The following is a 16152-nucleotide window of genomic DNA, read 5'->3' on the forward strand; positions in this document are numbered from 1 at the left end:
GCCGAGAATGAAAGAGTCAACTATGCACACAGCCATGCAAATGAAATAAATAACTAATTATAAAATACAGTTTTCTATCTAAAGATGTCAAGATCATAACAAAGAATCAATGTCCACCACATGCCAGTCCTGATCTCTTTTTCAAAACCAGGAAACTGAGGCCCACTGCACATGAGGGGTGTTCCCAGACTCATGCACAGCCTCACTGACTGCTTACAGTGAGCCTTTGGCCTGGGCAACATTGCCAATCCACCACCTCATTGAACAGCTATTTCTTCCAATAAAAAACTCAATATTCCACACAGGGTCATGAAGCATCACCCTGAACACTGAGGTCTCCATCATCATCCCAAAGTCTGTGCATCATCAGCTGCCATACCAGCTCCAAGGTGCACAGCATCTGTCCTCACTGCCTCTCCCTTCTGTGAGCATTTCTTTCTCAGGGGCGCCTAAAGCAGGGTGGGAAATTTAAGAATTAAATCACAGCCTTTCAGAAATCTTTTTTCTTGCTGTAACAAAATAATATTTTTATTTTGTACAAAAAATGATAAAATAACTGGGAATGAGCAAAGTGTCAGCAGTGCACCAGCAGCCATGCCAGGTGTTATCACAGATCCAGCCTGGGGCACAGAGGGAGGATCTTGTCCCACACTGGGACAGCCCCACTGCCTCACAAAGGGCATCTGCAATGAGCTTTGCCCATGTCCAAAACAGCTGCAATTTAGTTTGTGATTGCAGTGAAGTCCCAGCAGCCAAGGAACCAATGCAGACTGCTCAGCTCTGCTGCAGGGATCCCTGATGGTGACCTGGGGACCTGCCTGAGCCAAGGAGCACAAGGCAGCACCCTTCCTGTGCCTTTACCTGCTGGCTCAGACACACATTCACACCCTGCAGGGCCACCTCAGACTGCACTGCTGCTGTCTCCCAAATGCCTCACAGGCTGGCTGGGAGACTGGAGCAGCACACTCGGTTCTGTTAACATGAACTGCTGTCATGAATTCAGAGCCAGCCAACTGAAACATTAATGATCTGGTAAACTACAGAAAGGAACCAACTCACAGTGAGGTCTGCAGCACAATTGCTTGACTGTTAGGGATGATGAACACCCATAATTCCTCAAGATTCCAGCAGGAGGTGAGGGCTTTTGCACTTTTTAAATTCAAGTTTATCATTAAGAATAAAAGTATAGCAAGATACAAATCCCCATATCCAGCAGTCCACATAGTGAAAAATTTGAAAGAAATATGCTATACTAGGAGAAAGTCACTAGCTGCAAAAATCATACAAAAAGGGTATTCAGATGAGCCACTACACTACCTGTAATTCTTAGAAATACTGCAGAGGTAACTTGCCACACCAGTTCCACCACAGACACCACCAGCATTTCCAGCTGAAAAACCACCTCAGCTTTTCTCAAAGGTTTTCTAAGAAATCCTTTTTTCTCCTTTAGCAAGCCATGACTCATTGCCCTCTATAGCACAGACAGCTACCAGATACAGAACCTTAAATGCCAGAAAAATGCTCCACTAGCTCACGGAGAGTGTTTCAAGTGGAAGCTTCAAAACGGCCTCCAGAACCACACTCGTGTTCAAAGGAGGTGCTAGAGAACACGGCTGTGTGAAATTTGGCAATACAGATTCACTGGCTGGAACATGGAGGTTAGTTTTGGCTCACAGGAGATCCTCCACCCTGTAGTTTGCTTTGAACAGTTTTAATGAAAAACTCAAAGTGAGATTCAGCTGCAACCATCGGTTTTTATCTAAGGTTGGTTGAAAGCAAAATAAAAAAATTCTATTTCTGTATTTATAAAGTTGGAGAGGGTATGCATTTCTCTTTAGAAGAGACTCTGTATTTTAATTATCTTTGGAAGAGAAGGTAGCTGGGAGACCTAGAATTCTCTCTCACATATGCATGTAGGCAACCAAAACAGCAATGTGGTGGAGGAGGGGTGACTTAGTAAGTACATCATGCACTGTACAAGTAAGTACATCTGTAGCACTGGGCAGCAGACAAGCCAGTCCACTTTACTACTTCCAAAAGAAAAGTTAGTCACTCCTCCCACCTATTTGCAGCAGCATAGCAAGAAATGCTGCTCTCTTCAGCCTGAATAGAAATTTATCTCAGACAAAAAATCTAAAGATGCCTCCAGCAGTGCTGAGGCCTAAATCATTATAGTTTTGCCTCTTGTATTGTGGAAAATCTCAAGCTTCAGCACGCAAGTGGAAGGTGAACGAGGTAAATCACAGGATGTCTTATTCTGACATGTGACAAGAGGAAGGAGACAGAAAACCCACTTGGGGATGGGGAGTAGGAATACAAGATAAGCAGGACAGCCAGCCTCCCCTTGAAAAGCATGCAGGTGAGCTGCCTGCCCCTCCAGGATCTTCAAACACTTTAAAGGCAAGAGGTAGTTAAAGGCCACTGGAATATTTTCCACCCAGAAGACCGTTGATTTAAAGGGAGGGCCCCCAACCCCCTAAAAACCAAAGAATATCTTGCTAACTCAGACCACCAACAGTTACTTCAAGTTTTCTGCTCCCTGTAAAACCAGGGAACACATACTTAGCTTTACTCTTCCACAGACTACACTGAAAATGTCAGAAGACAGGACAAGCTAGCTTATAAATAATTGCAAAGCCCCTCCTGAAAAGGGCTGAGAGGGAGGTGGGATGAAAGCTTCCAGCCAGGAAAGCTGTGACTGCCAAGGAGCAGAAGAGAATAAGGACAAGGACAGTGTGTGATATCCCAGCTCCATCTGTACACAGAAATGAAAGGCATTGAGGAAAATATCAGTGCGGCTTATGGCAGGCACTCCCAGGTGTGGGAAAATCCTCGGGGGAAAAGCACCATCAACAGAAAATACAGCAGACCTTATAAGAGACAGCTGACGTGGCAGATCCTACAAAAGCTTGTCTGCAGTATCTGAGCGTCTTTTGTTCCCTAGCCCCATTCTTTCACCTGGCAGCTCACAGATTAAAAGACCTGAGAGATGTTCCTGTCACAGAAGACTTTTCCTCAAAAGGCTCCTAAAAGGAGGAGGGACCAGGGTAATGCAGGGTCCACTACAGGGGATGTGTGGCAGTGGAAGCTTTACCCTTCTAATAACAACTCCCCTACTTTTCTGGAAATTCTCCCTAACCCTATCCCCTCGCTACCTGCAGAGTGATAACAAAGCCAGCATTGTCCATCAAGTCGCAATCTGAAGTGACTCAGTTATTCTCAGGAGCTTTGTGTTCGTTTTTTCAGCCTGGCATCCTAAGAAAACAAGGTTTATGTCATCATATTGCCTGTCATATGTCTTAACTGTTTGTCCCTTCCTATTAACTTTTGAATCACACCATACTGGGGATACAGGGCTATGAGAAATTGAGTTTCTCAGATCGAAATTGAGTTTCTCTAAGATCAGTAAACCTGCCTTTGATTGGGGAAGGCAGAGACCCCAGTTCATGTCTCTGCTGAGAGAAAGACTAAGAGCAGAGTCAGCACTTATCCCTGCTCTTGGGCCTGTCCCAGGCAATCAGCACACGTGTGTCACCCCGCCAGACAGCACTGCTCATCTTGCTTCTTGTCCTGCTGGTAAGCAGAGGATGGGAAGGGGGGATGAGAGTGCTCTATGGGGAATGGGGTCGGGTGGAGGGCTGAGCTGGACTTCAGTGGAGAAACACATCATCACAAGTCTGGCCTCATACTCAAGAAAACTTATTTTCTCTGCCAAATTGCCTGTAACTTCATGACACATCATCAAGGACAAATGACAATATTTATCAAGTACTCGCTGAATCCAGAATGTAGCTACACACAAAAGAGCAACCATTTAGAGAATTCATCCATTAGATTTGTTACAGCAACTTTTTCTTCCTTTTTGCCTAAGCAATGGAAAAGTCATGTTGAAGTCAATTTATTTCCTAATGTCACCACTTTCTAGGTCTGCACAATTAATGCAGGGTTTCTCGAAACAAGTAGAAAGCATGTGATGAATCAAATGTGAGCACTCGGGAAACAGCACTCCCACAAGACCACAAGGCTTGGCTGTGGAGTCAGTTTGTGACATTGGTTACAAGCAGCTATATACCCCAAGTGTGCTCTGCAGAGGCATTTTTCTGTATCTACTGACCAAACAATCCATTTTTAAGGAAAAGTGAAGGAACAAAAAAAAGTTCCTTTTTGCTGTAGCACCACATGGTAAATTTCATCCGTCCCGTCCCAACTGCTTCTAGTGACAGTGGAGTGTTTGTCTGAATTTTTAACAGATGTTTCTAAGTACTCTTGTCCACTTCTCTCTCCTGAGGATTTCTGCAGTGGGATAGCTCTAGATAGTAATACAAGCAATGCTTGTAAGAGGCTCTGGGGATAAATCTGTAGACGCTGCATCTAGGATGGGTGTGGGTATGGGTCCAAGCCTTATGAAACTTTGTAAATATTCTCTGAAGAATAGCAAGCTGGACTGACCCTGCCTGCAGATGTTTCTGAGCTTACCAGCCCCACAGTGAAAAGCAAGACAGCTTACAGATAACTGCAACACTCCCGAAACAGCCCAAGAGTGAGACTTAAACTGAAATTTATAAAAGCAGGGGTATACCAGAGCAGAATAGAATAATGCAAAGGATGATGTGTGATGGTGTAACACAATTTCAGTTCAAAACCCCAAAGGTGCTTCAAAGGGGACCAGTTGGGGCTGAGGCAGAATTTCCCAGATGTCAGATTGCCCTTGGGAACAAGCACACTGGGTTCACTTGACAGGTGTGAAGGTACTCAGAAGTCGGTCAGAACACAAATTGCTTAAAAAAATAAAATCTCTGCTTCAATTTTTAAAGAAAGTGAGCATCTTGCAGTAACCCCTGGCAAGGAGGCAGTAACGTCTGCCTGAGTTTGTACACAGCCTGAAACAATCAGCTAAAGCATGCTCATGGCTGCTAGTTTACATTATTGAAATGGAACCAGAGCTATTTAATTCTAAAATGAAATCTATTAAAGCTATTGTCAGTTTCAAAGCAGCTGAAACTGTTTTTTTAAAAGGTCAGTCTACTAGCTAGAGAGTGAAAACAAGCAAGGCGGCTGTGCCAGCCCTTCAGACGCGGCTGCATCCTGCAGCCTGGTTTTGCATTCCCTTAAATGTCGGGCAAGGAGCAGCAGCGAGGTCCCAGCGGAGCCCGCCTGCCCTGCTAGCCATGGGGGACAGGGGACAGGGGATGGACACAGGAGGCTCCAGCGGGAGTCCCGCGGTGCTGCCGCCACCGCAGCACGCTGCACCCACGCCTTGCCGGGGACAGAAAAGGATGGCTGCAGAGGACACCACTTTTTTGTTCAACCCATTCAGCTTTGTGGCCGCTGTGTCATTCACAACAATACCACAGCCCTCCCCCACATGCAGCAAACCCATAAAAACCCCAACCTAAGAACCACTTCCCCCACAAACAGCATAGCAGAGCCCAGAACACCCCCACAGCTAGCACAGGCCCAGCATTTGCTGTCATCTTCTGTATTGGCATTTCTGTTAACCCCTTTTGTAAGATCATCTGACTCGATTTCAAAATTCCTCATTCTGAAAAACACTTGTTAAATATTGGCCCTGACTGCTGCACAAAGTGATAGCTTGGTAGTCATAATCCACAAGATATATTTAGCCTCACAAACTCATCATCAATGGATCTTGAAAGCATTGTAGCCAACCGACTGGAAACCACATGCAATACAAACACATAATAGAACTTTTAATGTGCAAAGAGACTAAACAAAAAGATCCTTGACCTTCTTGCTTTCCCTTGCATACCATTATCCCCAGTGAGACAGCAAATGGAATGACGTGGAGAGCAACAGCTACCAACAAGCAACTTTGGAAGCCAATTTCTACAGTAGTTAAGCAGTTAATGACGTTAATCAGAATGATAACTTATTAAATTCTATATTTATGCAAATAGCATTTTGGCATATCACACGGAGACCTGAGTAGCAGAGCTTGCCAGGGAAAGGTCCCAGCATCTTTTCTGTTTACCATTTTGGGGTTTTTAATAACATGTAAAAGCATCTGTGATGGTCGGTACATCAGAAAAACCACACTTAAATAAAATGCTACTGTCACAAATTAATATCCATTATTCCAAACAGATTAATGAACAAATTGTTGAATTCTTAACCTTTATGAAGCAGAGCTTCATCTCTGCAGCCACATCCAATCTCTGCCATTATCTTTTTAACAAGAGACTTTTCTTATAGACCGTCCTAAAACAGGCAACAATTATTGAACAAAGAAAATAACAGGTATCCCTCCCTGTCTCTGTGCTACAGTAGCTAGGGAATATATGGCACAAAAATATAAAGTAACAGAGTAGTTTATGACTGATATGAAAGGAAATGATCCATGTGTAATGAGATGAATCAGAAAAACTGCAGTTCAGGATAGGCAGAATTTACAGTAATCTTAGTTTTGTAAAATCAGTGTGGAAAACTTATTGCTTTCCAAGAGAAGTAGCTGGGACCTTGGTTCTGGGTTGTGTTTAAATTCAACAAGGATGGAAGAAGCAGGGGATTGGATGAACAGCTATGAATTGCACTTTCAATTGCTTTCAAGATGTCAAAAAGAACAACAAGATGTGCTTATGCATTTAGTTTCCCCTTTGCTTGATTCTGTTGTTTAGTAGAATTAAATTCTGCACAGATTTTACCCATTCATTCAGTTCCTTCTCTATCTTGAGGAAAATGAGGTGGGAACCCCTTCTGCAAGATGTTGTGTAAAATGAGTAATTCACGAATTGAAATTGTACCTCGGCTTTGAAAATCAATAATATTGCTTATACACAAGCCCTAATTGTTGATTTATTTATGTAAATATCTTGGTATCTGGGTACCTTTTCTTTGTTGTGCAAACCTCACAATGCAATGTTCAAATATCTCAGGAAAAAATAATTGCCTTTTTTCTCCCCTTTGGGTACAAATTTCTATGTTTTAAATGAATGTGCAGGTTTCCTGTTGCTGCATGAAGCCTTCATTTCAACACACCAACTAATTCTAGGTTGAATTAAAACAGAATGTTTTATATTACAAACACTTTATTTTTTTACAGCACATATCTTCTTCACCTTAATGTGATTTCTGCCTATTAAGAGAAGAATAATTTTTAAAAATTAATTTAATGAAATAATTCAAAGTTTTACAGCAACTCACTTTATAGAGGGAACTTATGCAAGCACCGAAGCCTTTCCAGAGAAAACAGGATTCTCCACACCTCCCTCTGGCTTTTCTCCCTACTGAATGCCGTGGCCTTCACTCAACCAAAGGAAATGAAAGACAGACTGAGACAACAGCATCACGTGGGTGAAGGTCAGATTGATTTTCAGCTGTGTGGTGCTGTTTTATCACCCTCAGGACAAAAGTTAAGCCCTTCATTGTTTTTCATGTCTGCTTTAACAGAGCAACTTTTTTTTCTCCCTGAAATTTTGGTTGGGGTCCATACCACCAGACTTATCAAGGATAGCCTAATTTAAAACATTTGTGAAGATCTTCCATCCTCACAGTAAAATCCAGAGCAGCCCACACACCACAAAATTTTCATGAGTTTCCTCTACTCCCTGTGTACAAACAGTGGCTCCTTCAAACTACGGAGCTTTCTGCAGAGACATTCGCTGACAGCAAAAGCAGAGTGGGATGCAGCTGCTGGCTGTTTTCAATGATCCTGGGCACAGGAGAAGAGCAGTTGCTATCTCAAAAGGGGCAAGTTCACAAATTGTTTTTTCTCCCTATCCTCCCTTCCTTTCCTCTCCTCTCTGCTCAGAGAGGCCAAGCTCTCCGAGAGCAGAGCCTCCTGCCTGTCACTCGGCAATCCAGACATGCACGGCCAATTACTGGGGCAGCCTCTGGAAAAACAGGGAGCTTTGCTAACTCTGATTGCACTTTTTCCAACTCCAGTGCCACTTACAAAATCACTGTCTCCCAACTTGCTGTTAAGAGTTGGCTTTTCTCATTTCTCTTCTAATTGAGAGAGATTCTCCCCAAAGTAATGATGTTATTTTCAATAGTCAATTTTAACTGATTAACTCGTTAACCTAAAATGAGGCATTTTGTACATCACAGATATGTATATGCACACCTAGTTATCAACAGAAAGGAACTTCCCTCCCATTTCCAGTTTTCTGGCAGACAAAAACTCACTATTCTTCCATTTAAGATATGAGACAAAATCCTACTCAGTTTAATTCCCTTTTGTTTTAAATGTTGGGTTGAATTTGTCTTATTTTGTGAAAAGAGTGTAACAGCATCATGACTGCTTCCTTAAGATAACAGTCTATCCTCCATAAAAAGCAAGGAATCCTATCTTCTTTATTTATATGTATCAGAAACCTGGTCCAAGTCAGACCCAGTCACACTCAATACCACTGAAACTCCTTGGAATACAGCTCCTACATGAAACAGCTCTTGTAAAACAAATGTTTTACAAGACAAGTGCCTGTAAGAGAGGAAGGAGCTGTTAAGGGCTGTAAGGTGACATCAAGCAACTATCCAGGTTGGATCTGGATGAGGTCTGAATGCAAATTAAATAATTTTCTGGGTTTTGTGAACAAAGATGTGAGTAGCACATGTATTTAGTTCATCTGAACCTAGCTGGGTCTGCCTCTGAAGCAGCACATGGAGCAGTGTGATTTCTCCCAGTACCCTGAGGAGATCTGTCAGTCCCCACAGGATGGTTCAAGAAAGGCTCTGCATGTGCACAGAGCTCCAAGGAAGAGCCAGCACTGGACAATGGACAAGAGAGCAACTGCAGCTGAGAGTCAAGGAGAAACCAGTAACACAGCAAGGTGTCACTTAAATGGATAAACTGTGAATAACTGTGTTTCATGTGAGGCTGGGAAGGGGCCAATGCCAGCACAACAACAGAGAGAAGACTGCTGAGAACAAGATGCAAAATGAAAGGAGCAAGCAGGGAAAAAGCCTTCAAGGAGGGACCACAGGGACACATGCTCAGGCAACAGGGAGAGGAAAGGGCAGAGAGCAGCCACCCCAAGCACACAGCCAGAAGACACAAAAGCACAATCCCAAATGGTGCAGATACAGACCACCAGCTAATTACTACCATAAATAACTGTCCTGGATGCATGTTGGATTTTTGGCTGGTTTGGGCTTGGTTGGTTGCTATGGTTGATTGATGAAGATTGAACAATGTACTTCAAACCTGTTTACACTACTCTTGGAGTCCAGTAAATTACCTCTATACAGTTTTGCTCAAAGAAAATAAACACAGGTGTGTGTATTTATATTTCTGTAGACTGCGAGTTCATCAAGGAAATTTACTCTACTTCTGTCTTTCCAAATTTTCTAATGAATAATTAGTAGATGTAGATTTCTAAAATGACCATTTAGTATAAATTATATCAAATCTCATTTATTTTAAGAGATATCATTAAGTACAAAGTCTGCATGAGTGAACTGAGTTCACTGTAGAGGAAGTAACTGGGAATTATGTTCAAAAATCTATTCAAATGTTTAATGTAACAGATTCCCTGGAGAAGAGAAAAGCAATGGGTTTCTTCAGCCTTTCCTTATGTCCTCCTCAGCAAGTGTAACAGTAATTGAGTAGCAATAAAAAGAGGAGCCAAAAAGTCTTTCATCATTATGGCTGAAAACGATTTTCAAGGAAGCCTAAGGAAGAGATGGACCCACACACCAAAAAAATAATGCTTTCAAGAGGAAGTTCACTCCCACCATTACTGATGTCACCAGCAACAAAACGCACCTGGATTAAAGACCTTGGCTGTTCCACCAATTTCATGCATGTAATTGGGCAAATCAGTGCAGCCACAGTAATTTTCATCCAAAATAACTCAGGGTATTAATGGGGAAGGTCTTGAGTTCTCCCCCAAACACTGACTTCTCGTTCCCCTCATGTTGACATAAAGCTTGTGCAGCTCCATAGGGCAGCAGATCTGGGAGATGCACAGACTAAAAATCAATCCCTTTAATTGTCAGCAATGTCAGCTCCCAAAGACAACACAAACCTTTTACCAGCATAAGGCAGGAAGGAAGGAGGAAGGAAGCGGTCCAGTAGCAGTCAAAACTTAAGCTAAATTAGCATGACAACTTTTTAATTTCATGATGATAAAAATACCAATTTTTAGGAAGGGGAACAATTGTCAGGAAGGGGTTGCAAGAATGTTTAGATTACAAAGTGCCTAAATGCCCTACAAAGTATTTAGTGTGAACAGACCAAGTGCCTTGAAAATACCAAATCAATTTTTCATTAGCTAAGACAATGAAAACTGCTTGTAATAAGCAAGATGTTTGAATAACATTACCTACATTTAATACATGTAATTTACTTACATTTCTAGTGAGTATATTTTCAACAATTTTAAATTGAATATGAAATTATAACATTTACCCTACTATTAAAAGCACCTATTAAAATTACTTACACGAAAAAGAATTCAAAATGTACACGCTTGCTGCCAAAGCTTTGAAGAAAGTCAGAAGCTGCTTGGACCTCTGATGGAGGTCCTCTGTCCTCTGATGTGCAAGCCCAGCTTGGAGAGCAACAGCCTCTCCAGCAGGTGCAGAGAAAATATTTCCCTTATTCAGTTTATTTGAGTGGTTCAGTCCAATACGCAGTTTGTTGAGAACAGAGGAACCGCTTGGCAGATGATCCCTAGTTTGCTTCTTGCCAGCCTAGTGCAAAGAATGGCGTGAGATGCTCATGGACCACCCAGGCACCCGGCTGAGGCTGTCCCAGGAGGACACGTGCCTGGGTGGGTCCCTGCTGCTCCCACGAGCCAGGGCCCCGGGAGCCCATGCTGCCCACCGGCTCTGCAGGCAGGCCGAGCCCGCGCTCCGCACCCAGGGGCCACGCTGGATGCTCCAGCAGCGCTCCCAAAGCCAGCCAGCTGAAGAGGACCAACCCAGGCTGGCACGTTTCCCTAAAGCCAGCCGGCACCAGGGGGTGGAGGCTGCTTTCTGGCTTCCCCAAGCCTGGAGCACAGTTAATAACATGCCAGCTGTATCTGCAGACAAGCCAAGTTTAATGAGGCTACAACAAAAGCATTCAAATATGCACTACAGAACTTCTGTGGGGATTTTTTCTAGAGCTTGTTTTTAAAAAATGAAAGATAGGAATTCTTGACAATGTTTGTACACACACTTCCTTCGTTTTTAATTGATTTTGTTTTAATTATATGCCGCAAATTCAAAGAAATCAACATTAGAAAGACTTGTTTAATCCCACTACTTCCAACAGCAAAATTATGCTGTGTGATGAGTGCTTGAAATGCACTGCTGGTTGCTTTTTTCTTAATAAACATTGAAGTCTTAATTGTTTTTCCCCTACATGGCCAGACACCATCTTTCTGTCTGCCAGGTCTTCACACTAGGACAAGTCCTCGCCTCCTGCTCGGGAGCCAGGGCAGACACACCAACGTGACCACATCTCTGGCACAAGTGATGGAGGAGATAGCTGACCCCACCACTCTCCCACCAGCCATGCCTCATCACATCCCTCTTACTCCAGGCCAAGGTACATGAGGTATCAACAAGAGGATTGCAAACAGGGGCTTAGACACAGGAGGGAACAGCAGCAAAGGAAGCCTGCTCGAACATGAGGGGATGGAGAAGGTGGGAAAGGGCAATTGCTCACTGTCTCCTTCACCAGAAGAACCAGAGAGTATCAAATGAAAGCAGGTGACAAAAGTGAAGCGAACAAAGGGTGATGCTTTTGCACAATGTGTAGTTGAACTCTGGATTCCCACCACAGGAAAAGCTAACTGCACTTCAAAATGGAAATTCATGGAAGAAGATGGTCTGAATAATTTAAATAAAAAGCACCACAAAGTACTTAGATAAGTTTGTTAACAGCTAGGAAAACATTCTGGGGAAACAGCATGATGGGACCATCAGGCTGTCTCACTACAGTCATCCTTATATGAAAAGTACACAATTGTCTGCAATGTGATAGGGGAAGAAATCAGGAAAAAACCCCAAACTCTCAGTGCATCTCTTTTTCACTGATTACATGTGCAGTCTGAAGATCTCAATGGCTCTGAATCTGCCAAGGCTGTTGATATGGCCATCAGTTTTGTCCCTCAACAACCCACAGGAAGGTAATGCATGCCCTTCAGCAGAGTCCTAGCCAGAAATAATCCATGCTCTTGTCCATCTGAGACAGGACAACCCCAGCATATCCTCCATTGAGCTCTCTAAGGCTTTATTAAAGGCCACTTTGTAACAAGCACATATCTGTTGTAGTCTCCAGGCTATCCTCACTGCAATTCTGAATTGAGTTTCATATACTGGGTTGTGTCTACAACCCTCTGAATGCTGGGACCTGCTTATGGCAAACAGGGATCCTCCTTCCTGTAGGCACAGCTGCTCTTGTAGCTCTCACCAGGCTCCAGCATGGGAAGGAACTCTTTCCACTGAAACCCCTCCCTCCTCTTTTTTTTTATAAAACCCATTCATTATTTACTTAGATTTCTGTATGCTGAGAAACAAACCTGCCCTATGCAGACCCCCACACTCCTCCCTCTGCTGTACCATAGCAATGGATTACCCTTGCAAACAGAAATCTGAAGCAAGAGGAGAAGGGGATGTGGAACTCCAGCACCTGTGGTGCCCCAGAATTGCTGCATGAGGCCTGAGCTGGTTCAGGGGGATCTGGGCAGGCTCCAGCTCCCTGTCCTGCTGCACACAGGAGCTCCATGGCCAGCACCCAGCACAGCTCTTGCTTCACAGCATTTGGGGTGCCTTGGTCTGTGCGCATTTCTCCGCTGCCGACGCAGCAAAAGAGAAGAGACCGGCTTCTCAGCCAGCCAGGGGCAACCTGTTCAAGATCTCCAAAGGATGCCTTTCCTTTAAGAGGCCTCACTTGAAACATGCACCCACTTTCTCTTTTATCCACTTCCATGCCTACCTGTGCTTACTTTGCAGACTACTTTTTGAACTAGATAAAAGCAGATAAAAGAACTCAATTAAAGTAGTAAGAATGAAACAGTCCCTTGCCAATACAAGCAGGCTAACTTGTCATCCTCAGCTCCTCACTGGGCCATATGTTTAAAAATGACAAGGAAAATGGTCTTCCTGTGTGAAAAACATATGCTGCTTGAGGAAAGACATCATCATCGCTAAGAACTTTTATGCAGCCTCAGAATGCACAGCCAGGCCATCAGTGACTGCTGGCTACGTGGGGGCTGAGAAAGGGGTGGGGAGAGCTCATTACCTCCCTCCTGCCATGGGTTTTGGTAACATGCAACCAAGCTGGCTGCAGCCGCGCTGGCAGCGCTCCTATCTGCACACGCAGCGCCTGGTGCTGCCTCCCTCGCCACCATCCCCAGGGGGCCGGCACAAAGGTGGCCGTGGCGATTTGCAGGGATGGCGCCCGGCGCACTGGCACACTCTTATCAGCGAGCACACTGCCCAGCCCGGCGTGCCGGCTCCGCACGGAGCTGCCGTGGGCTCCCGCTCTGGGACACCCTCTGTGAGGCCGCACAGCAAAACCCCAGCTGGGTGTTTACGGCGAGCAGGCATTGTTTGAAATTCACATGTCCCCCCCACCATAAATCCTTACAGGCACCAGCACGCCTGCGAAATCCAGGAGAGACGGAGAAAGAAGCGCTGAGGCTCGGCCCCGCTGACGCCTCGCCGTGCCGAGGGGCCGAGCGCAGGGTGGCACGGCCGGGCTCTCACCTACCTTTGCCTGTGGCTGGCTCTCCGATCTGAGGGGTGGGCAGCGCTGTCAGGGAGCACAACACGGCACCACTCAGTCAGACACGCAGCACACCACGCGCTGCACTGAACTGAAGCACATTTGCCACGTGCGGGGGCAGAGCCAGCGCTGCTGCCTCAGCTCGCACCGCACGGGATGCGCTGCGAAACCTCGGCATGGCCGGGGGTGCTGCGGGCCCTGTTTGACATGAGATTTGCAGCTGTGCTTCTGTTTGTCTTCAGCTCCCCATACAGATGTGGGAATGTGTTATTATGTTCTACACAATAAATACGTATTTCACTGAGCACCTGCACAGCAAGCCAGTCAGCACAGCTCCTTATCAGCACACTGATTTTCTGGCACGTGCAAGCAGAAGTCTTTGAAAAAGCCTCTTTTCAGGCTGGCTGGGAACTTCCAGGTAAACCCAAACATCACCTGTGAGGTGACAGCAGTCAGAGGAGCCAGACCCCAGACCACCCAGCCACGTGTACCCCAGCAACAATGTGGGGTTTCAGAGCTCTCAGCACGGAGGGCACAAATACCAAGTGCAAGGAGATGTGCAGCACCTGGGCACTGTGGCCAGGGTGGCTGAGGAGCCCTGGGGAGCCCTGTGCTGTCCCTGCACCTGGAGAGGGGACACCTGTGACAAACTAAGGACAGGAGCCTGCACTTGAAGCCCTCCAAGTGATTGACAATAAAAACACTGCCCCGGTGCCCATTTTCAGATCTGGACAGCAAGAACTGAGGACTCCAGGGAAAATCCATGTTTTTACAGTTTGTGATATTATTGAGCTTTTCTGGTGCCAATTTTAAAACACTGCTATGACCTCTGGAAAGAGGAGAAACTGCATTTCAGCACAACAACGCAGAAAAGAACAAAAAAAGGAAACTTGTTATTTTTTTAAGCTTGAAACACTAGTCAGGTTAAGAGAAAGGAGCAGAATTCTGGCAAGGACAAGAGCACTCAGACTGAACCACAACACAGTAATTAGGGCCAGTAGGTCATTAGACACACAGCTGTATAAACTAGGTGTATAATTAAGTTTCCACACTGCTTTTTCACAATTGTATTTCAGTTTCTTTTGTAGAGGACAATCAGTAATTCGTTAATTTAAAGATGTAACAAAAGCAGCAGCAAAAAGAGAGAAAAAGGACTAATTTGCCAATCAGGTGCAAACAAAGATTACAATTTTGGGAAGGGCTAGTTTTGGAAATGTATGTAAGACATCTCTCTTTGTCAGTGGGAAGTAAAAAATGCCACCCGACAAAAACATTCATGAGACATTGTCACTTGTTGACAAGCTGCTGTATATGTGTTTCTGGATAAGCATCCCGCAAATGGGGTTGCATGGCAATTATAATTCTTTAGCAGGTGAAATAAAAGAAAATGCAAAATTATACACTAGCATGAAACAGTTACAGTACCTCATTTCAAAGGTAAGCCTACAAGTTATAGGGCATTTAAAAGAAGCAACTGCAAGACTTTAATTATAAACTAGTTCCTACCGTACAGTAGTTTAGAAAAATCAGCTGCTTCCAAGCTGGCAATATCCATATATAGCTCTGCTGCTGTTTGAAACAGACAACCTGTAAAGTTATCAACAACAGAAGAGGACCTCATGAAATGCTCAGAGACCCAGCCAAAACCTACTTCTGTCCACTTCACTGATGTGCTAATTAGCTCTAAAACCTCTACATTCACTTGAGAATCTGAAGAAACAACTTCACCTGAGATTATTCTGACCCATGGAAGGAAAGGGGTGGAGGAAGCAAAAAAAACCCCACAATAAAATACTGGAGCTAAACCCACATTAATGCAGGATTAAACACACAAGCCAAATGACAAAGCTTGTGACTTTTTAGCCACTTTTTGTCGGACAACAAACCACCTGGCACCAGCCACCAGACAGTGATCTATCACAGAATAGTTTCTTTATGTAGGGAGCCTCTGGTGCTTGTTGTAGGACACAGTAAATTGTAAATCCACATGTAATTCTTTACTCTTGTCTCTAATGCTGTAAGATAGCATCATGCTACACCTACACTGTAACAGCAGCAAGCAAAAACACATTAAAAAGGCTGCACATGATGCCAATGGCAATACTTAGCCCTCTCTAGTTTAGGGGATATGGGATACCAGTGAGTTTTAAAGTCATTTTAACAGCTTAACACATCCAGTGTATACACTGGGTGTTTTTATTTGTTCTCAGAGTATTTTTCAAGATGCTGCTGCTTAAGGAAACAGTTTAAAGCACTGTTTCCAGGACTACTGCAGGAGTGCTCGTTTGTGGGGGCAAGCTGGGAAAACAAGGGAAGATATAGGCCAGTAAGGAAATGTGATGTTCTTTTGGTACAAGCTGCCCCCATTTAGGCCCTTTACAGATCCTTGTAGACACTGGGAACCTACAACCTGCAATCACAGACATCAGTCATGAGCAAAAGGTATAAAAGGCACCTAATTCTGTCAGAACATC

The 16152-nt window shown here is 44.3% G+C and overlaps 1 protein-coding gene across 2 annotated transcripts in view; it reads right to left on the reverse strand.

The window, feature by feature from the left end:
* ZNF423 (zinc finger protein 423) overlaps positions 1-16152 on the reverse strand; it is a 221696-nt gene that overhangs the window by 137140 nt on the left and 68404 nt on the right. The window contains exon 4 of one of the 2 annotated variants that reach the window (XM_059857060.1): positions 15185-15265. The exons of the other annotated variant lie outside the window; for it this stretch is intronic. Coding sequence (XP_059713043.1) covers positions 15185-15265 — 81 coding nt within the window. The remainder of the gene's footprint in view (positions 1-15184; positions 15266-16152) is intronic. 2 annotated transcript variants of the gene reach the window in all.

Source organism: Haemorhous mexicanus, chromosome 12, assembly GCF_027477595.1.
Source record: "Haemorhous mexicanus isolate bHaeMex1 chromosome 12, bHaeMex1.pri, whole genome shotgun sequence".
Classification (NCBI taxonomy): Eukaryota; Metazoa; Chordata; class Aves; order Passeriformes; family Fringillidae; genus Haemorhous; species Haemorhous mexicanus.